A 25,147-nucleotide genomic window follows, 5' to 3' on the forward strand; every position below is an offset into this window, starting at 1 on the left:
TCACATTCCTCGGTCCAGTTCCATTTTCTGTTCTTTCGAAGCAAACCCGTAATCGGTGCAACTACTGACGAGAACTGAGGTATGAACCTCCTATACCACGAGGCCGTGCCTATTAGGCGACGAATTTCTGTTATGTTTTTGGGTGTTGGTATTTCCAGAATGGCCCTAACCTTATCCTGATCACAGTGGAGACCTAAATCGTCTACCACATATCCTAAATATTTTAACTCCTTCCGACAAAACGTACACTTGTCCTTAGCCAAGGTCAGACCAGCACCTGACAACCGTTTGAAAACTTTTTCCAGAATTTCGAGATGTCTGTCAAATGTGTCCGTGACTATTATAACGTCATCTAAGTAGACGAAAGCATATGGTTCTAATTCGGGGCCTAACACTCGATCCATTAGTCGCTGAAAAGTAGCGGGGCTATTAGATAAACCGAAAGGCATACGCTTGAATTGGTAATGACCACGACCAGGTACCGAAAAAGCTGTATACTCCTTAGAATCTGCGGCAACAGGAACTTGGAAGAAAGCGCTCTTGACATCCACAGAGCTTATGTATCGGGCGTTTCCTAACTTATCAAGTATTCCAGCAATAAAGGGAATGGGATAAGCGTCCTTCTTCGTAACCTTATTCAGCTGCCTATAATCAACACAGAATCGATACGAGCCTTTTTCTTTTTTCGGAACCATGACAACCGGAAAAGAGAACGCTGATTTAGAAGGTTCAATAATATCTTCTTCAAGCATCGACTTCACTTCCTTATCGATCATTTGTTGAATCGCTGGAGAAACTCTATATGGACGTATTTTGATTGGTTCTGAATTAGTAAGAACTATCTTATGCTCAATAAGAGTAGTTTTCCCTAATGATTTTCCCCCTACGGTCTCGAAGTAATTATCGACCAGCCTGTTCAATCGTGCTGACTGCTCATCAGATAACGTCCTGCTGAGCTTAACACTAGCTATGGGACATACTTGTAAACTTGAAGTCGCACCCTCATCTTGTTCAACATTAAAAGACCAACTCTGGTTCTTGAAATCTGGGACTATTTCCATGGCCAACCAAAAGTCCATACCTAACACCAAGTGATGGGGTAAGTCGGGAATGACATACGCTTTTAAGACCCTAATTCGTCCTTCTAATTGAAATGGTATTTCTACCGTACCACTTACCTCGCAAGCTGCTTCATTGGCAACACGACAAGTCCTGATCTCTGTAGCTGAAAGTTTACAACCTAAATTCATTAAAATATCCCAACCGGGACTTCCAAAAACTGTTAAATTTGCTCCCGTATCCAGCAAAGCTCTAAGTTTTACACCTAAAACATCTACGATAAGATGAGGCCTATTGTCGTCTGGCAAACTTGCAAATATATAATCCAAAACCAACCGCATCTGAGTCGAGACGACGGACTTTGATAAACAAACCGATTGCACTGACTTATCAACACAATCTACTACCCTAAGATCACTAGAAGGAGGATCGACCGAGTGGGTAGCTACCTGTACACAATTAAACTCATTAGCCACTGAAAAATTGCTCAGGCTACCAGGGTGACTGCCTACTAACCTGCCAACTCGTTTCCCGAGCACTTAGGACAGTTCGTAATCTTCACATTCGGCTCTTTACATCGATAACAGAAAGGACGTGCTGGCTGGGCACACTGTCTTCGGAAATGACCAATCTTACCACAGTTGTAACATTTACCCCTAGTAACTAAAGTCGTGGGAACCGCACTAACATCTGCAGATGAAGATGGACTAGTATTGGTAGTTGACGCTGTGACATTTACCTCTGCTCCAGAATTTGAAGTAGTACCCGTAAACGAAGGACCTACTGGACCACTTTGAGAATTCGTATTGCAATATCCGCCGTTGGAACGTCTTGAATTATTAATGGCAGAGACCCTTAAGTTCGGTCGCCTATACTCTAATCCTGGTTCGACAGAATTACGAGGATTAACAGGTGGAGTACGATATTCCTGCGCATTTGCATGTGCCTCCTCAATTTCTCTACCGACATAAATCAGGGTATCTATGGTATTAACCGGTTTTCCAGCCAAACCTAATTGAATATATGGCAACATACGGTTCTTAATGTGTCTGACCCTCGAAATCTCGTCTGGTTTAGTAGCCAATTTGTTATAGAGTCCTTCCATATATGCAACATAGATAACTACGTTTTCTCCCGTAGCCTGGGTACGATGTCTCAAAATCTCTAAAATTTTCTCCTCGTAATTACTAGGCAAGAAGGTGTTCCTCAAAACTTGTTGAAATTCTCTATAGCTCGAAATTTTGCTCCTGGCGAAACGATACCATATATTTACGTCGCCGTTCAGTAATTCCGACACACTATTTAACATTTGAGTTTCAGAAATATTCCTCGAAATTCGCATTTCCTCAAGACGATCAAGGAAGTCTGTTACACTAGAAGTCGCGTCAAAACTTAACTTCCATTTACCCACATCTACAAATTTATCGGGTACCTTTATTTCTGAATTTTTAGCCATACATTTATCGGACACCTCATTTGGATGTGTCGAATAACCTAAATTATTCCTTGAAATATTTTGTCCAAAATGTGATGAATTACCTACGTTAGTAGTGAAAGCTGTGTTAAGATTTGGATAATTATCAGGAGTGTAAAAATTTTTCGGCTGAGTCGTATTACCCCCTAAATTATTATAATTATTATTTAGTTGAGAAACAAAGCCTGAAAAATTATTTAAATCTGAAGGAACGTTACCAGAAGGTGTAGGATAAAAATTGTTACCGCTACTACCGGAATGTTGACTTACTAAATTATTATTGGGAAAATTATAATCCGGATTTGTCCTATGCATGTTAGGTACCTCCGCGTAGCTTGTTCTTAACGATTGAGCGATATCCTCCGCAAAAGTAACATGGTTTGTATTATTTGGAATAATGTTTGAAGAAATGGGAGTATTCCCAAAATTTCCAGGAATATTATTTGTACCAAGATACTGATTATTATTTGATTCAAGAATATGATTAGTACTAGGTATAGTCCTATTAGTAAATCTATTAAAAGCTGGCATTGTAGAAACATTGTTACTATCCAACGAAGGATTAATTATCGGACCAGGAATATTAATACTAGGTCTAAAAAAGTCATTATCAGCATTGTGACCGTAATCATTACTTGTAACAACAACGTTATTAATAGTAGGAACCTGCTGAGCTGAACTTGTAGTAGTATTATTTGTATTAGTTTTTAAACTAGGTTTTGAACTAGACGAAATATTTTTAAAAAGAGGGTCAAATTCCTGTAATGTTCGTTTGGGCATCCAATTTCCTGACCAAGTCGCTGAAGGAGTCGTATTACAATTTTGGGTATAATTTAAAGCTAACTTATTAGGATTATTCGTTTCTGTACCATATACTGTTTCTCCTATCGCCGATGATCTATGTAAAAGGTCTGCCAATTCGTCTGTACTCGCATCCAATAAGCTGGAAGATGACGTAGGGTCATCTTGACCGACAGCTTCTAATGTACCACCTGTAACTAGTGTCTCTAAATTAACTACTAAGTCCTTCATTAAATCCATCATGTTCCGTTTCTCATCTCTAAGCTCTAAAGGAGCACAAATATTTTCCACTCTTCTACTAACATGAAGTAACCTGGTGTTAATCCTAGCATATTCAGATCTAACGTTATTAATATCGAATTGTTCTAAGTCCCCTACTATTTCCTGAATTTTACCGGAACAAATACCTAATTCCGATACGGGATCGAATTCCACCGTTCTGGGTTTAATTCTTCCTAAAATCTCTGCTTTTATAGCACTCCGTAGTAAATTGCGCTTAGTCTCTACCTTACCGTCTCCAATGTCATAGCCTCTACTTGTGAGTTCATAAGTTAACTCGTCGCTACGTAACCTATAAATATCCATTTTGGGTAAACAGTCCGAGCCACAAATTACTTTACAACAATAAAAAAATAATAAAAAAAAGAAGAGAAAATTTATTTATATTTCCTCACCCCCTTCAAAAAAATATAAAGGACCAGCAGTAAAAGCAAAATTAGTAAACCCATAAAACTGTTAAAATTTTTAGGGAAATTTAAAATAATTACCCATATAAGTCGTTACTTAAGTCAAAATTGGATTATCAAGCAAAATTAATCAAATTCTAAGTGGAAATGTATAAAGCACAATACCGTACTAAAGAATTCTTACTAACTAATATTTTGACACCACAACAACTAATTTAAGTGTGTAGACTCTTAAATTAAGACTCGATACAATATAAATATGATAATATCACTGTGATATGTAAATAGTGATAAATAATACTGGATTATTTAGAATATATTAATGGTACATACTAAATGAATAAATGAAATATGAATAAAATTAAATTATTTTGGTAAATTCTATGCATAAGTTATGGTGCACACTGTATAAAAAATCACGTTTGGGCGCCACTTGTTACGGTCTTTGCTACCGCTGCGCTGGTTAAATAAAAAAATAAAAAAAAAAAAAAAAATTGAAAATTGAGTTTTGATCATAGGATTCTAAGAACGGTGACCTTAACAGTGGTATTCCGGCTTAGCTCAGAAGAAGGCGATATCGTGAGTCGTACCTAAGTACCTAATGCCTAAATATCTTTTATAATGTTAACCCGGTTGCGCCAATCGGTTTTCCCCAGATACCACTACGTAAAATTACTTACTTCTAACCGATAAATAGGTAAATATCCGAAGTTAAAAGAAATCCTAATCTCATGAAAAAAACATTTTATAATACATAATTATTTAAGTTAATATTATTAAATATTTAAATGTAACCAAGGTTGTTTTCATACATGTTACGGTATTAAGCTCCTTATAGATCTATATAGGCTCACATTGATATTAGAATTTATATATAAAAAAAAAAAGGAAAAACAAAATAGAAAATGTTATTAAAGTATGAACAACATTAAAATTAACGAAAAGTGATAATGTTTCAGTCCACTTAACCGCACGATATTAACATAATCACTGTGTAGAATTTTCTGCGTTGAAACTCCAATACTCCAAAGTAAAAAAAAAAAATCCTCCTACCTTTCGATTTCTGCTTTCCCTTACTTACATAGCCAAACTTCAGTTGTTAAGCTTGGTATCTAATCATTGTGACTTCACCTTAGGCAGAACCCTATGCCATGCGAAGACTAATATATTTGGGTAGGTATACCTAGGACCTCACACTTGCACCCTACAAATAGTTCATATTTTAAGCAAAAATTTAATTTGCCGACAACATTCTTATTCAAATTTTGATTTTTGTCTACCCGGCCTAATTAATTAAGTCAGAATTTTATTATTATTCAAAATCATCAACCACCGGTTGTTACTGTAAATTTTAAAGTTCTTAACACCAACAAAAAGTGAAAGACAGTATAGGTAAACTACACGCTCTTTTTACGTTCGAATTCTACCACAAAAACAATTAACAAGTGACAGTAAAGAAATAAAGAAGTAAGATTCAACTTTGAATTGAGGAAAATGAAAAGGGTTAAATTATAACGAGATCTATCTTAACTTACCTCAAAGAGGGCTGTGATTATCCGGGAAAATATAAAATTTCCCTAGCACACCGGCATAGAAAATACGTTTCCAACCCTTGCCTCCGCTCAGCAAAAGTCCGCTACATCGGCTGACCGACAAACAAAATTAAAACCCACCAGACATCAACTCCACAACTATCTGATTTTTCACGTTATTCTTTCAAAGCGTTCAAAGGAAAACCCCAAATTTTCCTCACACTGGCACGTGAACTTGACTTCCTGACCTCCAACCAAAAAGTAAAACCTTTCGCGTCGGTGTCAATGACAGACCCTTGTGATAGTGACTATGCCACCCAAAATACTGTTTGATAATTATGCTGTGTTATCAAGGGTACTGTTGGTTGTCTAACTAGTAGTGACCAATTCAGAGTTATTTATTTTCATATTTTCTTGTAGTACGGTAGCTGATCACAGCAAGTTTATAAATATTGACTGACATACGGCTGCAAATTGCAGTCGGCTTTTGCGTGAAAATAGACCATAACAGTATACAGCCAACCTTCTGGTATTATCCCGTTTTATTTTTTTTATATTATATTTATATAAAATCTATTAAGAATCCACACCCCTAGATCTCTGAAGACTTAGAGCTACCGAGGTACTCGTAAAGTTACGTAGCACCAAGTATATTTTCATGTTTGTTTAATTTGTCGAGTTCATATTATTTTTTTTTGCCTTTGTTATCCACGCTGGGGCTGTTATACAAAAATGGCTTCCACCGTCGAGGCTTTGGCATTTGACGTGTTAATGTTACAAAATAGCGTCCATCCATGACGCTAATGCTACAATATACCGCCCCTTCGTGGGACTGCTACAAAATAGCTTCCATTCGTGATGCTGGTGATAAAAAATGAACGCCCGGAACGCTGGGGCCAGTGTCCTTTTTGTTTTCTTTTCTTTGTCCATGTTTTTCTGCTAAATAATGTTTCCCCACCTTTTTTTGCTTGTGTCCTCTTTGTTTTCTTTTTTTTGTCCTCGGTATTTGATACATAAATGACGCCGACAACATCTATTTCTTTCATATATGTATATATGAAATAGTTCATATGTTTATTTCTATTTTATTCTATTTTCTGTCTATTTTAAATTTTCGCTTTAGTAGACCTCAATCGCGCCGAGACCCATTTTCAGTTACGCGGCGAGAGAATCGAATCGCCCGCATGTCATGATTTTCGTTCTCAAACGATCAGCCTTCGATCGCGAGAATAAATCGTTCCTTGTTTACGATGGTGTGACAAACTGTTTTTGAACTTTGTAATTGTTATTTTTGCTATATTATTACCCTGTTGAATTTAATATTTTGTGTTTATGATTGATTGGTGAAAATAAATATTATTATTTTCAAATTTTATTTTTTTTTGTGACTTGTCTTAGTTGAAATCTTACGATCAAGAGAAGGGATAATAATTGATTATTTTTGTTTGTTTCTCTTACACTATACTGTAAAAGTAAATGTTTTTGTGTAAGACTTTTGTGTAAACTAAATAAATAAACTAAGTGCATAGCGAAAATATTGTAGACAGTTATGCACGAATATAATGAAAAAATTCAGCAAATAATTTGATTTTGATTAACCTAATTTTTTATTGATATACACTGCTCAATTTAATTATCATTTTTTTGTCGTTAATATTTTTATTTTCGACTTTAGTTTATCTTTCAGTAAAAATTTTAAGATATCTTATCATTGGACAGATTAATTTTTAGGTATAGCCTTTCTATGTTTGTTTTGTCATCTTGTTGACGTATTTTTGGAATCTGTCGATATGTTCGACGGATTAACAGTCTGCATTTGATAATTGTTTTTTTTTGTGAGTTATTTTGTGTTACGGGCCGAAATGTTTTTTATTTTTAGTTGTAGGGGATCTGCTTGATAAACGTGTTTTTCCTGCAATTTTCCTGCAAGCTTAATTTTGTTTTTTGTGGTCTATTGTAGTACATACTTATTTTATTTTTTTAACATCAATGTTTATTTGTGGTTTGAATGTTTGTTGCTTTCTTGAGAAACTTACTGAAATTTCAGGGCCTGCAGTTTCTCGAGATATTTTTTTGATTCGATGTTAGAATTCCGGGAGGCTTCTAAATATTCGATATTTTTTTTCGTGCAAGTTCCGGCGAGGTTCTTAGCAATCGATTTTATTTTGGAGTTGACATAAATTTTGTGGTTCTAATGTTGTTTATTGGAACAAGTTTTTTGGGTTTAGCCCAAAAATTATTTTGTGTATTTTGAATTATGTATTTTTCCGTCGACTCACCGTATTTTTGAACCATTTTGATAGTTATCTACTACATCTCTTTTACCTAATAAGAAGTTTTAGTATTATTTATTTTATTTTGCCTCTTTTGAATTTTTTTGCTGAAGAATGGAGTAGGTAAATAGCGCCGACTCCCGCTCACCGTGGGAAACATGGTAGGCCGAATCCCGCTCGCGCCGACTCCCGCTCACCGACATGGTAGGCCGAATCCCGCTCATCATGATCCAGAATCGGCATACCGATTCCCGCTCATCATGATCCAGAATCGGCATACCGATTCCCGCTCATCATGATCCAGAGTCGGCATACCGATTCCCGCTCATCATGATCCAGAATCAGCATACCGATTCCCGCTCATCATGGTCCAGCATACCGATTCTCGACCATCGGGGGCATCCATCAGGGTCCTTGGCATCATACGTTGAAGAAAGAAGCGGCTAACAATGACCAGACGGTCGTAGGAAGATTGTGATAAGGCAAGAGGCAATGGGCCATTCTTAACATGTATAAAAATGCAATATAATCATCATCATGACAATGGACCATTCTGGGATGAAGATCATGACAATGGACCATTCTAGGGTGAAGTACATAACAATGGGCCATGCTTAACATGTATAATCATCATCATGACACTGGACCATTCTGGGATGAAGATCATGACAATGGGCCATTCTAGGGTGAAGTACATAACAATGGGCCATGCTTAACATGTATAAAAATGCAATATAATCATCATCATCATGGCAATGGACCATTCTGGGATGAAGATCATGACAATGGGCCATTCTAGGGTGAAGTACTAACAATGGGCCATGCTTAACATGTATAAAAATGCAATATAATCATCATCATCATGGCAATGGACCATTCTGGGATGAAGATTATGACAATGGACCATTCTGGGGTGAAGTACATGACAATGGACCATTCTGGGATGAAGAGCATGACAATGGACCATTCTGGGGTGAAGTACATGACAATGGGCCATTCTTGGATGAAGAGCATGACAATGGGCCATTCTGAACATGTATAAAATGTGAAATGCTATACGATCATCATATATAGAGATGAAAATATAATATTTGTACAAAATTACGAACAATCAAACATTTTGAAATATTTACAAAAATATTTTAAGTTGTTTGTTAATATGCCCGATGCGTATGGTTGACAAGAAAGAATGTAGACGTTATTTTTGCAACAACAGGAAACCGCTAAAGATATGACAAGCCACAATGCTAAAAGGCCGGATGGAGTCGGATGATAATACGTAACCACAGTTGTTATTTGTGTAAATGTTATCGCATATTTTTAAAGCCACAAGGTCTTGTTTTCATGTTTGTCAGGAAACTATTTTTGCAACAACAGGAAACCGCTAAAGATATGACAAGCCACAATGCTAAAAGGCCGGATGGAGTCGGATGATAATACGTAACCACAGTTGTTATTTGTGTAAATGTTATCGCATATTTTTAAAACCACAAGGTCTTGTTTTCATGTTTGTCAGGAAACTATTTTTGCAACAACAGGAAACCGCTAAAGATATGACAAACCTCAATGCTAAAAGGCCGGATGAAGAAACTGATAATACGTAACCACAGTTGTTATTTGTGTAAATGTTATCGCATATTTTTAAAACCACAAGGTCTTGTTTTTACAAAACATGGAAATCTTATCTCTGAAATTAACAACGTAACCAGGAGAATGTAAACATGCAGCGCAATTGCCAAAACGGCACTCTATCATATCTTCTTTGCTAATGGTCCGATTTTGACGTAGGGGGTGTCAAATGAAAGCGGTGGCGACACAGAAACCAACTGTCAATTCTTCTTTTGTCAACGTTCAATATTAACTGTCAATTCTTCTTCTTCTTTTCCGTATAATGCCTAACAGAACATGACAGTGCCTAACGTGACGTAAAATAACGTGACGTAAAATAACGTGACGTAAAATAACGTGGCATTTGAACGTGACGTAAAATAACGTGACATTTGAACGTGAATGATGTGACATTTACACGACGTTCGACGCAGGAGGTGTGCTCCAAAGTTGAAATTTAGTGAGACATTTCACGCAGAACATGATCAGTACTAGTATGAGCCCCATCGGGTACATACATAGGGTAATGGAATTTCAAAGTAAACTCAACCAGTTAAATAAAGACATTAAATCGTATGAGGACATGAGGATGTAAAACACATTAATAGACAATTCAATTGTTTGCATATTGAAGACAAAACGTGGAAGCCGGAAGAGGTGAATCGACAGCAGGAGCAGCAGCATCAGCAAGGTCTTTACGCCTTTCGAAAAGTTCCACAAGCTACATATCCATTGAGACGTATTCAGCCTACACCATGGGGGCCAGCAACAACACAAACAGCGAGAATATGAAAAGTGAAATAGACAATGTCTTTGCAATGTCGTGTGTAATATTAGCATCTGTATTTATCTTAATTCTAAAAATTATTTTTGAAATTGTAAAGAGAATATTTGAATCTTCATGTAATATAAGACTTGATCACTAAATAAGGTGTTTAAATAAAAACCAAAAAAAATCTCTAAATTATTTATTTATACATAGAAAAAAATTACAACGGCATTACAGTAGAAGAAAACCAGTGCCGTAGACGATCCACATTTCTTTCGGTGCATGAAAATAGTCCAACAGCGTGGCAGGGGTTTGTAGCAGGACCAACGTTTCCAGTAGCAAGAGGCGTACCATTAAACTTGCAAACATCAATAATAAGGGGAAAAACTCCAAAAATGTGACATTTCTTGCTTAAAAATTCGGCTTTTTGTTGTCCGCGGACATATATGTAATCAGCGGCATACAACAACTTGGTTTCAAGTATTTCATTTAGTTTGGATAATTCTACATCCCCTTAAGTTTTTATTTCATGTTATATATTACAAAGTTATGTATAAAAAGAGACAACTTTATTCAGTAAATATTTCACCTGTGTAATCAGGCTGTCATCTGGACAAGGAATTCCGAATAAGTTCCAATTAAATCTGCCAATTTCGATGATCTTCTTTGTAAATTCATTATATTTGTAATACGTGCCGCCATCTAGAAAGTATAAATGTCCATCTATATATTTAAATACCGATTTAACGGTGGTCGGTACTCCAGGGAATATGTCCTTTATAAGTCCTCTGCTAATGACTAGGTCTATTATGTTGTCATATTCAATGAATGATGTATTGTCATACCATATATATGTCTTTCCTGTATGAGTCTGAAATACAACGTTTATCTCGGCATGGGGTGGTAATATAAACAGAGGTATATCTCTTGAAATAGTTATGCTGGGAAATGATACTGAGTACATAGTATTATTTGATGTAACAATTAAGTTACCAGCCGTATTCTGAAACACATACGAAATATTTCTTATTTGTTTAGGTAAATAAGTACTCAAATGTTCGGGATTATTCGGTACCATGTGACCATTTAGATCATTCTTCCATACAAATCCGTCATGTATTATATACATATGATGGTTCTTAAACTGAGGATCATATGCCAGAAAGAGAATATTAGGATATTCAATAGCACAAAAAGGCGGTGCAGTTTTCGTTGTTTGGTGAGGTATAATCTCGGTTGGTATAGGACGGGGTCTTGTAGTATGCACCCTCGATTTATGCGATCGAGTTGATGTACTAGCCTGTGTAGGAATATAAGATGTACTTTTTCGCGGTGTTGCCTGGGTTGATGCACTAGTTTGCTGCGTAGTAATATATGTACTTTTGCGTCCGTACAAAGCCTCCATACCGTTAATATCATCCTGAGTAATAGTGAGTAATTTATGTGAATACCAGGGATACATTACAGCATTCTTATCGTTACTATGCGATAAACCTAAACTGTGACCAATTTCGTGAAGAATAACCATAAAGAGATTGGCAGAATCATAATCTGTATCGTTCACATTATAACTCCATTTTTCATCCAAGTCTACATGTATTTCTACGCAAGTATCATTAATGAGGGGAAAATATGCATGTGCTAATTTTCCACCACGACCATCAAACTGCTGTCCACACTCTCGGTTACCCATACAGTTGGAGCGAAAATAATGCTTTCCTTTAACGGCTGTTATAGTGATATCTGGTGTCGGAACAGGAAGAGTTACTCTGCTAAAATGCAAATTTGAAACATCTTCCCACATTTTAAAGGCTCGTTCAACTATTTGAATTATATGGTGCGCTCGATCAGCCTGAGGAAAATACCATCGTACATTATGTTTATACCATTTTCCAGTAAGAGAGTAATCGTTTTCACCAGTTTGGCATCGAGGTTTTTGCATTAATGCTATGGTATCATCGTTTAATGTACCATCAACATATAAATTATATCGTTCTTGGAAATATAGGAGCGTTGTATTGAAATCTGCTAGAGAACCATTTTATATATACCCATACTGATGAAAAAACCTCATAGCATCGTCTTCGGAAAAGGCGTCGGTTGCTGCTATAAAACGCAGGAGTAGCATACACATGAAAAACACCTCCATCATTGTTTACATACAAAAATGGACTAACCTATATTTGTGTAAGCATCAATTTATATATAATCCCATAAAACATATGATAGAGTGCCAAAGTGGCCTTATACATAACATGTTGTTAAAACAGACGTCATAACGTAATTTGTCATTCAAAATCCTGTAATTTGAGGTGCTACATGATAAGATTCTACATATAATGCGAATAATATAAGATAGAGGGTCAAAGAGGCGTTATACGTGACATGTTGTTAAAACAGACATCACAACGTAATTTGTCATTCAAAATCCTGTAATTTGAGGTGTCATAAGATGAGATTCACCATACAATGCTAATAATAAACGATAATGTGTCAAAAGGGTGTTAAAACAGACACCACAACGTAATTCATCATTCAAAATCCTTTAATTTGATGGGTCACACATTGATTTCTGATTATCCATTCCAAAAATACATGGTACATTGCCATAACGGCCTAAGGGATAACTTGGTTGAACTGTAAATGCTTATTTATTTTTATTGACGTTAAAACAAAGCCATTAGCATAGAAAAATCTCTTATCGCAGTTTGATCTCTAGCAAATCCTAATTCGCTCAATTTTGCACCAAGTGCTCCGTGCAAAATATCATTAGAAAGGTATTTTCATGTATATTAAGAAAATCACTGACCAAGTGTGTTACGGTCATTATTTATGACTAAAAACGATAAATTCTCACTACTCTCATACTAATACACATTATATCTATATAAAATTTATCTGGAAATATGGAGGTCTGGATGCTGTCAAATGTGCTCACGAAGAGGAAGCATTCGAAATGCATCAACGCATTCTTCGTATATCCTAGGCCGAACGTCACCAACATAAAATGAATGTTTTAAAAAATATATCATATTTGTACAAAACTAATAATCAAAGACTTGGAATTATTTTTATATAAATATTTTAAATAAAAATATGTTTAAACAAAGTGTTTGTTACCAGTACCGGATGTAGTCAGATGATAACATGTAACCACAGATATTAGTATTATAAACTGTTATCAGTATTCGTTAACCGCAAAAATTATGTTTTTCCAGGTTTTGGTTGTATTTAATAAAAATAAAAGACAACATATTTAATAATAATACCATTTATGTTTTACATGCAATCTGTTAAATCATTCTAATTTTATAATAAAATACATATTCTCTTAAAGCTAAACTTAACAAAGTATCTGGACAAATAGCACAATATGCGTTAAAGGCTTCAACTGGGCCATACAAAGAGTCTTTGACACACAAATTTTTCTTAATGAAAGTTGAAATGTGTATATAGTATTCGCGAAATTGTAAACTCTTCAACAGCACCACTTTATGGGATATTATGCTCTGGTCCGCTTCTTTACATTCTGGAGAATATAGCACCACAGCGGGCAATCCTTTCCAAAAAAAAAAAATGTATTGCTATGCGGTGGATTAAAAGGTAGATCCTTAAACTACATCTGAACTATTGATCCAACTGTTGTGTTTGCTATCCAGTCCTAGCCATTTAACATACATCTTGGTGCCTTTTCGTCTAAGTACTTTTTCAACCAAGTAAATGTCGGGATTTTTCGTTTTCTGCAATTCTTCTTCGTAAAACCCACCGCTAATCGGCGCACCTTGCATGTCTTCTAGCAAATACGTTATAGGATTTGTTATCTTCACTTGTACAATTCTAAATAATTCTGTAGTCCAATTGGGTGTGTAGGCCTTTTCAAAGAAATGTTTTGCCTTTGATACACGTACAATATCACCAACTTTAAATTTTCGCGGGCCGGCAATCTTTAAGTAACTATAACTTTTGTGTAAAATAACTTTTTCGTTGGATTTGTTGACCTGAGATGGTTTGAATCCCGTTTTACTGTGCTTCGTATTGTTGTATTCCTCGGTGATTATCGGTAGGACATCCAGCCATTTGTATGATCCATGTAAACTGAAATATTTGTACAACTTTGCTTTCAACGTTCTAATAACTCTTTCACAAATGGCAGCCTTTTTAATCGTGTAGGTGCTGTAATGATTAATTTCGTGTTTTTTCATTAAATTTTGAAATTTTTTGTTGTAAAATTTGGTTCCCTGATCGGATTGTAGGTTCTTCGGCACTCGTCGAGTATGGGCGAGAATATCCGAAAATGTCCGAGTAATTTCCTCACCGGTTTTAACCTTTAGAGGGCGTGTCCAAACAAACTTTGAAAAACAATCAATGACAACTAGTATTAGTTTGTAATTTTTATTCTGGTGCGCATAAGGACGCATTTCAGCCAAATCCATCTGCCACAAGTCATCGAGTCCTTTGATTATTGTTCGGCGACGAGGATAGTTTTTGCGTGCATGTTTATGCAATTCGTTCACCACCTGTTCTTTAGACATTCTTATATACGACTTTCAATTGCATTTAGGCGAGTATCTATATTCATCGAATGAAGATTGTCTACTACACCCTGTAATGCCGCGTTCATTTTTTTTATTTCATTTTTCGTCGTCATCTCGAATACCGCAAGCGCCTCAATTTCTTCGTGTATATCAGTAGTTTTCTGCTGCACCAACTTATTTACATTATTCTCCGTATCCTTTTTCAGTGTATTCATATCATCTTTGATTATTTTCTGTAACTTTTGCTCGAGAATGGGAATTGTAGTTTTATGAAGCTCTTTTCCTACTTCATTAAGACCGATGGTTAAATCCAGTATATCATTAGTTTTTTGCTGCAACAACTTATTTACATTATTCTCCGTATCCTTTTTTACTGTATTCAAATCATCTTTGATTATTTTTTGCAACTTTTGCTCGAGAAGTGGGACTGTGGTTTTATGAAGCTCTTTTCTTACTTCATTAAGGCCGATGGCTAAATTATGTATATCATCAGTTTTTTGCCCCAATATCACACCATGTGCTTGAATTAATGGCAGGTGTACGTTACGCAACTCTATTATTTGTGTATCAACGTATTTTTTCGTTGCAGCATCACCATTTTCCGATGGGTCCTTAACATTACAAATTTTTACATGTTCGGCATTAATATTACCGTCAGAAGTATGTGGAAATGTAACTCGCATCACCTTTTGGGCGCTACCACCACCACCACGAGAATGATGACCGAATTTGTCGACGCTCATAATGGAAATGATGCTGTCATTCCCAGTTACTCTATTATATTAGCTTCTTTTAGTTCATTGATGATAGCCACGATTTCGTTGTCGTGAGATGTGTTGCCGTCGTCTTTTGAAGCCACCAAGAGTTTCAGCCCATCAACTAACTCATTGACGTCATCCCAATAAATATACTCTAAGGGTGCAGCGTTGTATGTTAAACGAGAGTCATCCAACCCCGTTCCTGTGACCGTAGATGAAGATGCTGACCGAGCTGTTTTCGTTCTGGGTTCAAGTTCTTTTTGTGATCGAGTTGCATGCTTTTTCATTGTTGTCTCAGATGGTTTGAATAGAGGTTTAATAATTGCATGGTATTTTTCTCCGCTGGAACCTTTAAGACGTCCTAAGGCATCCAGATGAATTTCTGTGTTAATCAACAGTGTTTTATACTTTTGTAAATCGTCTTCATTATACTGTTCTGGGCTGGCATAAAATAACAGGTGGTATAGGCCTGGCGTACCACCTAACCTACGTTCTTCAAAATCACGTTCTCCAATTATTACTATGTCTCCATTGGTTTTGTCAAAGTTTATTCGACGTTTTCCCAATATCCATCCACTAATAGTATCATAAAATGGACCATAGTTTCTATCGATTTTGTCATCTTTTCTCAAATATTCTTTTATGTACTTGTGACTTAGTGGAGGATAGCGGCCGATAAATTCTTCTGTGGCATCCATCGGAATCTCGTTAGAACCGGAGAGTGGCTCTTGAATAATGTTTTCATCAGGTGTCGCTATATCGGGTGCATCAAGAAATACATCCTCCTCATCCTGCTCCTCCTTTTTCACCTCTTCTTTTTTAACTTGTCTAAACTTGTTATCAATAGCATGATGTAACGTTTTTGATGATTGAGCAATATCCTTGAGAGGTGTCGAGATTGGTTTAAAAAGTTTATTTAGTGACTCATCTCGTTCAGTCTTGCCTAATTTCAATGCCAAATATTTCTTGCGAATTACTCTAGCCAACTCGGCGACTTTCTTCTTGCGCATGGCAATGGCAACCGTATCATCTGACATTTTGTTGACGACTAAACAATTAGCTTACAATTTTATATATTTATCAAATCCTTTGCGGTATCGGCCATTGTTGAGGGCAAAATCTTTCATAATTACCAGCGTGCCATACCTGTCACGCCAACATTCTGAACACATTTTTTTAAATTGATCAAATGACACGTCTGGTGATACGTGTTCATCAAATATATGTTTTAAATTTATCTCGTCTTGCTTGAATAATACAATCATGTTACAATTGTCTCTTATTAGCTGCTTCGGTATTTTTGAATATGTTTGGCATAAATAGGCGGCATCGATATCTTTATGTCTGCACATGGAATAATACTCGCGAATCTTCTGCTGTCCATCACATGCAACATCGTCAAATAAGAACACGGAGTTTGGTTGAGCTTCGTTGGGATCAATAATTTCATCATTGTCTTTGAATGGAAAATACCCAACACCTTTAACTTGCGCTATTACATCTTGCAGTAGTTGGTATTTCGGTTGAAAGAGGGATTTCGAATAAACATAGACATTTTTGAATTTGGCGCCATTTGGATTACATAAAAGTGATAGCATGATGTTAGTTTTTCCACATCCGCTTGGACCACAAATAATGGCTCTGAATGAGTTTGGTAATAATTTTCCATGTTTACTGGTTGTCACTTTCTGGACAATGTCTAGATTATCAATTGGCAGCGTCTGCTCTTGTTGAACGACCTTCATCGTGTGACATGTGTAGTAAATAAGTACGGCAATATATTATAGATGTCGCCACTTGCATGTCATCAGTCCAATGTTGGTCTTCGAAGGAGGCGGTCTCTTGAACACTCTCATTAATAAACTGCCGATGGAGCTTCATATTCCTGGTGTTTATCAGTATTGTGGGCCTGGAACAAAACTAAAAAAACGTCTTGCACGCGGAGATCCAGGAATTAATCCATTAGACGCAGCTTGTAAACAGCACGATATCGCTTATTCGCATCATACATCTCTCGAAGAACGTCACAAGGCTGATAAAGAATTGGAAGATAGGGCTTGGGAGCGATTCAAGTCTAAGGACGCTAGTTTTGGTGAAAAAAGTGCTGCTTTACTTGTAACCGGTGGAATGAAAACCAAAAGAAAGTTGGGAATGGGATGTCCTCATCATCGTGGAAGAAAGGGACGGTATTCTTTCAATCGAGATGTTGTCTCACAAATCACAAAGTCCATGAAGAGAGGAGCATCGTTAAGAGATACTGCTTTGACGGCTGTACGAATAGCAAAATCGGTAATTAAAAGACTTGGTGGTCGCAAAGAAATTGATGTCCCACGAGTATTGCCACTAAAATCTGGAGATTTCCTACCCCTCATACCTCTATTTGCCGGTCTTTCTGCTTTGGAGGCTTTAGCCGGTGGTGCAGCTGGGGTGGCGAAGACTGTGGTTGACGCAAAGAATGCTCAAAAGAAATTGGATGAAGACATACGTCATAACAAGGCGATGGAACACATCGGATCAGGTCTGTACCTGCGTAAGAAACCCAGAGGTGGATTTGGCTGTATTTGAAAAAAAAACTTCCAATAAAGCTACCCAATCGTCCGCTGTACGACTTGGACATTGCACATTACGCAAAAATGATTAAAATACCACATTTTCGAGGAGTTTTCATGAATGACACTCTGCCTAGAGACGGTCCTCGACAGCGAGAATGTGCAATAGTTAACTTGGATGTGTCAACACATAACGGAACACATTGGGTAGCATATAGAAAGATAAACGATGACGTAGAGTATTTCGATTCATTTGGTAATCTGAAGCCGACCAAAGAACTTGTGAAATATTTGGGTGCACGTGCCAGAATTTTCTACAATAATCATCAGTATCAAACTTATAATCAAATCATTTGTGGACATTTATGCTTAAAGTTTTTATATAATGGAGCATATTAAAGGCATGGAACTGCTTATGGATCACATGTTTCATAAAAAACGTTTTGAGGAATTCAGTAAAGAAGAACTACAATTAATACCGCTAGATTATATTATACGAACTGTAGAACCTATAGAATTGTTATCTATATGGCATAAGTTGCCGGGGGAATATCGAGGAGAATGGAACTTGCAGATACTACTTCCGTGCTTCGTACATTACAACAGGCCAGATTGGAGGACTCATTGTGATGGACCAGCCGGCTCTCAAGCATCTTGCCATTTATGTAAACTTGCTGTGGAACAAATAAAAAATATGCGAACATAAAATTGATTTTTATTCAACTATATATATATATATATATATATATATATATATATATATATATATATATATATATATATATATATATATATATATATATATATATATATATATATATATATAACCTATTAATCTATTGGCATGAATCAGTCATCATGTCGCAGTTGTTGAGAGTAGTTAGTACCAATTATACATTTTCATTTCAACCTTTCACACCAATCGTGTTGGATCCGAACAAAGATTATGAAATAGCTCTTCGTACCTTTCATTCCTACAACAGTATACCAAACCTTGAAAATAACAAGTTTTATTACTACAATGACAAAAACCAATTGACAAAATTTGATTTTCCCGATGGATGTTATGAAATTGTCGATATTGAAGAATACATACAAAAGAAACTGGGTGCTGACAATGAGCTTCGACCGGAAACGATATTTAGTCTAAAACCTAACCACAACACGTTACAGTGCCAAATATTCAGCAAATATAAGATTTCGTTTAAGCAACCAGATAGTCTTGGCACCATATTAGGATTTTCTCCGGCAACACTTACTCCCGGCAAAACATATTCTTCAGATCTACCTGTTAGGATTATTAAAGTATCTAGCATACGCTTTGAATGCAACATTAGTACCGGAGCCTTCGACGGTAACAGACCTGCTCACACGATCTACGAATTTGTCATACAATCGAACCCTGGGTACGCAATTGACGAAACTCCTCACAATTTGTTGTATTTACCAGTTGTGCCGCAGCGTGAACTTACCAATATCACAGTCTTGGCTCTCGATCAAGAAGGACGACCTGTGAACTTTAGAGGAGAAGAGAGCACATTGGTGTTGGAACTTAGATCACGAGGGAAATGGGATTAGTAATAAGACCATCTACTGCTCAAAGAACGTCATTAGTTGTGCAGCAGTCTAAGCGGCAACATCTTACGTTCGCAAACAAATTGTTTTTACAATAACTTGGTTTTAAACTACAAAAATGACAACAATGTATGGAAAACGAGCACATTCAGACAGCGTAGTAATGCCTCCAATATTTGATATTTATCGTAAGCCAATCTTTGATGAATCGATTCGAAAGGCTGAATACCGAACTTATGTACCATTCATCAAATCATTCAACTGCAATGATATTGTTGAATTTAGCATTAATCAAGTTGACTCGTTTTTTGCAATGAGCGAAACCCTGTTATGCATTAAAAGATCACTGGAAATAACTGGAAATGGTGACGTCAAACTAGCAAATAATGTGGGTGCCTTCCTTTTCGATTCGTGTACGTATAGCGAAAGCGCAAGGGAGATGGAAACAGTGCGGGATCCTGGCATCGTAAATGCTGTACGTGCCATGACATGTTATACTCAAGAAGATTCTAATTATATGGTTATGGCTGGATGGAATTACCCTAAGGACCCAATTCTTAACGATACTTCATTCAACATACAGATGCCTCTTAAGCACATTTTTAACATTTTCAACGATTATCCAATGATTACGTGTGGTCGTCAAACAATAAGACTAGTTCGAGCTCGAAACGACAACGATTGCATTGTCATTAAAGAAAAACAAAACGCTGAGAAAACTCCAACTGTTACAACCGCTAAGATTAACATTACCAACATTGAACTCAGAGTGAAGCACATATTTCCCAATGACGAAATTAAATTGGAACTCATGAAATCCATTCAACAAGATCAGCCCATAGTTATTCCATTTAGAAAGTGGGAATTACACGAATTGCCTGCCATTACCAAAGGTGCTAGGCGTGAAGTTTGGGCTGTTAAAACTAGCACATCCGTTGAAAGACCACGTTATTTATATTTATTTATTAAGCTCAACAGGCCGTGAAGGCCTAGGGCTGAAAGATTTAATTTTTCCTTACAATTACTATTACATATTTATATATAATGCTATATCCTATACTACTATAATATATACAATATTACATTTGTTTGTATAAAACACTTAATACTACACTTAACATTATAGTCCTTCCATACATTTCTTCACCACTTCCTTCCATTGTTTTCTGTCCAAAGCTTTTTCTTTCCAGTTTACAATATTACTTTGTTTTAAGTCTTCATATACGCTGTCCTTCCATCTCCTTCTTGGTCTTCCTGTTCTTCTTTTTTGTATTGGCTTACGTAATAGAACCATTTTTGGCATTCTCGCCTTTCCCATTCTTTCTATGTGTCCTAAGTATCGGATTCTCTGTGCTTTGATTGCCGTCGTTATTTTTGGTTCATTATATAGTTCTTCAAGTTCCTTATTATTTCTTCTTCTCCATTGACCGTCTATTTTCACGCCTCCATATATTGCTCGTTGTATTTTCCTCTCCCATCTTTCTAAAAGGTCTATTTCTGATTTTTTGAGCACCCATGTTTCACATGCATATGTAGCTGTAGGTCTGATAACTGTTTTGTAGATTCTTATTTTTGTTTTTCTTGACACATCTTTGGATTTCATTAATGGACGCAATGCTCCATACTTTTTGTTTGCTTTTGCTATTCTTACTTTTATTTCCCCTTCCCCATGTCCCTTTTCATCTACTTTTACACCCAGGTATGTAAATTCTGAAACTCTTTTAAATGCGCATACATTTTCTCCTTCTATCTCCAATGTGAAATTGTCTTCATTTTCTTTATCTGTTTCTCCCATTATCATGTATTTTGTCTTTTCCTTATTTATGAGAAGACCAAAAGGTTTGGCTTGTTTTATTATATTGCTCATTAATTTTGTTAGCTCTTTCTTACTTGTCGATAATAATGTTAGATCATCTGCGAATGCAATACATTGGTGGCCATTTTTAAAAATCGTTTCCTGTGTGCTTATTTTACTTTTCCTGATTATTCCTTCCAGTATTACATTAAAAAGAGTCGTTGATAGTGGGTCTCCTTGTCTTAATCCTTCCTTTGTTTCAAAATTATTTGATTTATGTCCCTTCCATGTTATTTCGTTTGTGGAGTTATCCATAGTCATCTTTACCATCCTGACGATTTTACTTGGTATGCCCATTTCTTTCATTAGTGCGTACATCTGTTGCGCTTTACCGTATCATAGGCCTGTTTAAAGTCGACGAACAGGACGTATACTGCTATTTTATGTTCGTAGCACGTAGTTTGGATTTCTTTTAACGCAAATATTTGGTCTGTCGTCGACCTATTACTTCTGAATCCTGCCTGATATTCGCCCAATATCTTTTCCGTGTATTGATTCAGCTTTTTTCTTAAGATGTTTGTCAATATTTTGTACACGACTTCTAGCAACGCGATACCTCTATAATTTTCACATCTCATTTTATCACCTTTTTTATGTATGGGGCATATCCTTGCCCTGGTCCATTCTCCTGGCATTCTTTCTGTTTCCCATATACTTTTTATCAGGCTATGTATCTCCTTGTGTAGTCTTTTTCCTCCTGCCTTTATCATTTCCGCCGATATTTCCGTTATTCCTGGGCTTTTATTGTTTTTTAGCCCTCTTATTTCATTTTCTATTTCTTCCCTCGTAGGTGTTTCTATTACTATATGGTCATCTTCAATTTCCTGGATTGTTCCCCTTTCTTCTTCGTTTTTGTTTAAAAGTTGTGTAAAATAAGTTTGCCAATTTCTCATTATTTCCCCGGGTTCATTTATTAATATTCCTTCCTCATTTTTCATATATGGGTTATGTTTCTGATATCCCCTTTCCATTTTTCTTGTTTCCTGGTAAAAGGATCTTATTTCCTTTTTTTGGAATTTTTCCTCTATCACTTTGAGTTTTTCTTCGTTGTATTTTCTTTTTTTATTTCTGCATGTTCTCTTCATAATTCTCTTCAATTCTCTATATTCTTGTGTGCTAATGTCACTATTATTTCTTAAGTTTTTTATTCTTATTTTTCTAATTTCTTCTGCTATTTTTTGACATTCCTCATCATACCATTCTTTTGCTTTTTGTTTTCTATTACCTTTAATTAATATTTCTTTACTGGTGTTTAAAACTGCTTCTTTTATGCTTTCCCACTTTTCTTCCGGGTCTAGTGTTTCTGGTTCTTCGTTTAGTCTGCTGGTTATTTGTTGTTCGTACTTCTTCTGTGTCATATTATCTTTTAGTATTGCTGTGTTGAATTGTTTTTTGATTTCTTTGTCCCTTTGATTGTCTTTCTTTATATTAGCATTTATTCTATAGGCTGCTCTTACCAAAAAGTGATCTGAGTCACATTCCGCTCCTCTCATACTTTTTATATTTATTATATTATGGGCGTGCTTCTTCTCTATTAATATGTGGTCTATTTGATTTATTGTCCTTTTGTCAGGGGAAATCCACGTTCCTTTATGTATATCTTTTCTGCGTTGGTATGTGCTTTTTATTACCATTTGTCTTTCTGTGGCAAAACCTATAATTCGTTGACCATTATCATTTGATACATCGTGTTTACTGTATTTTCCTGTTATATTTTCATATATATCCTCTTTTCCCACTTTAGCATTGCAGTCTCCCATTACTATTTTGATATCAAATGCTGGTAATCTGTCATATTCTCTCTCTAGTTGCTCATAGTATGCATCTTTGTCTTCTTCGGTGGCGTCTTCTATTGGTGCATGTACATTTATTATGCTTATGTTTCGTTGATTCCCTTTTAACCTGATTGTGCACATTCTATCTGATATCGGCTTGAAATTCATCACTCTGGTTTTCCATCTTTTCTGTATGATAAAGCCTGTTCCTAGCAATCTGTTATTCCCCCCACTTTTAAAAAATACTATATCATCTATTTCTACTATTTCTGTGTCTAATTGCTTTGTTTCTTGTAAAGCTAATATATCTATTTCATATCTTTTTGTTTCTCTAATTAATTCTTTAAGTTTTCCCGTTTCGTAAGTGCCTCTTACGTTCCATGTTCCCAAATTAGTTTTCATTTTCTTGTTTTTAATCCCAATCGTCCCCTTGTCCATTGCCGTTGTTGCTACCGTTTCATTTACGTCGTTTAGTTTTTTTGGTTTCAGTTTTGGTTTTCTATTTTTAAGAGTTGTTGCTGATGTTTATTCCATGTCCATACCTCCTCATTTATTTTTATTTTTTGAAATCCTACCTTGACGTTTTTTCCTTCCAATTTAGCCTCTTTTGCCTTCGTTCTGATTTTACCCTGTATCATCCGTTCATTTTTGTCCATGTCGTCATTAATATATATTTCTTTTCCCTTTATGTCTCTCAATTTGCCTTTATTTTTCATAATTTCTTCTTTGTCCGTTGCATTTTCGAGCTCAATCAAGCAGGATTTACTTCCAATTTTTCTTGCGCTTTTTATTTTTGTCTCAACTTTTAGTGCATTGCATAAAAAATCTTGGACGTTATCTTTTGTTATGTTTTGATCGTAGGTATCCATATCTACTCCCTGCAGTATTATATTATTTCGTCTTTTGTCCTTTTCCATTCTGTCTATTTTATTTTCCAATTCTTCCACTTTTTGTTGGGTTTCTCTGTTTTCCTGTTTCAGCTTTTCATTTTCTTGTCTGAGTTCCTTCATTTCCGCTCTGTACTCTTTTTGCTCTTCTCTTAGTTCCCTTATTTCCATTGTGATAATATTTAGGCTCTCCAATATTTTTTCTAGTTGCCTATCATTCCCAGGCGACCGATGTACTTTTTTACTTCTGCTATCGTCTGCCTCATCTTCCGATTCATCTCCTCTTTTTCTTGTCTTTTCGTCCACACTATACTCGTTCTCAGCCATTTTGTACGTAGCGTTAACTGGGCACACCCGTTTCAACCACGCGGAGGTATGCCCAATTATCCACGCACCAAAATTGCTTTTGTTTTTCGGCAGGTGTTTCTATTTTTTTTAAATCCGGCAACACCGCTTGAAATTTGACCAGCGTTCGCCAGTGTTTATAAGCTTATCTGTTAGCTGTTAACCTCACTTTTATTTGTCCGTTTAGTATTTTATACTATTTTTTACCGTTTTTACTTATATTATTCTTGCATTAGGTAGGGCACAGTTTATACCTTAACTTTTTCACTCACTCAGCATTCAATGTTCGCTGCACCACGCGAAAATCGGGTAAAATGCAGGCGAAAATTAAAACACTTTGTTTTCTATCTAATGCCACGTTGCCACCCCTGAAAGACCATTTTTAACATTTTCAACGATTATCCAATGATTACGTGTGGTCGTCAAACAATAAGACTAGTTCGAGCTCGAAACGACAACGATTGCATTGTCATTAAAGAAAAACAAAACGCTGACAAAACTCCAACTGTTACAACCGCTAAGATTAACATTACCAACATTGAACTCAGAGTGAAGCACATATTTCCCAATGACGAAATTAAATTGGAACTCATGAAATCCATTCAACAAGATCAGCCCATAGTTATTCCATTTAGAAAGTGGGAATTACACGAATTGCCTGCCATT

The 25,147-nt window shown here is 36.0% G+C and overlaps 3 protein-coding genes across 3 annotated transcripts; 1 reads left to right on the forward strand and 2 right to left on the reverse strand.

Moving 5' to 3' along the window:
* Positions 1-1,570: 1,570 nt before the first annotated feature.
* Positions 1,571-6,056, reverse strand: LOC126883973 (uncharacterized). The gene is made up of 2 exons (XM_050649742.1): positions 5,556-6,056; positions 1,571-5,224 (listed from the first exon to the last, which is right to left on the reverse strand). Exon 2 carries the CDS (start codon positions 3,917-3,919, stop codon positions 1,571-1,573), a length of 2,349 nt encoding a protein of 782 aa, XP_050505699.1. The 5' UTR covers positions 3,920-5,224; positions 5,556-6,056.
* Positions 6,057-10,749: 4,693 nt separating this feature from the next.
* Positions 10,750-12,006, reverse strand: LOC126883713 (hatching enzyme-like). Its single transcript, XM_050649375.1, has one exon. The coding sequence runs from the start codon at positions 12,004-12,006 to the stop codon at positions 10,750-10,752; it is 1,257 nt and encodes a 418-aa protein (XP_050505332.1).
* A 7,740-nt stretch (positions 12,007-19,746) lies between these two features.
* LOC126883714 (uncharacterized) lies at positions 19,747-24,740 on the forward strand. The gene is made up of 2 exons (XM_050649376.1): positions 19,747-20,566; positions 24,718-24,740. The coding sequence occupies exons 1-2, from the start codon at positions 19,747-19,749 to the stop codon at positions 24,738-24,740; spliced, it is 843 nt and encodes a 280-aa protein (XP_050505333.1).
* The last annotated feature ends 407 nt before the right edge of the window (positions 24,741-25,147 follow it).

This window comes from Diabrotica virgifera, chromosome 4 (genome assembly GCF_917563875.1).
Source record: "Diabrotica virgifera virgifera chromosome 4, PGI_DIABVI_V3a".
Taxonomy (NCBI): domain Eukaryota; kingdom Metazoa; phylum Arthropoda; class Insecta; order Coleoptera; family Chrysomelidae; genus Diabrotica; species Diabrotica virgifera.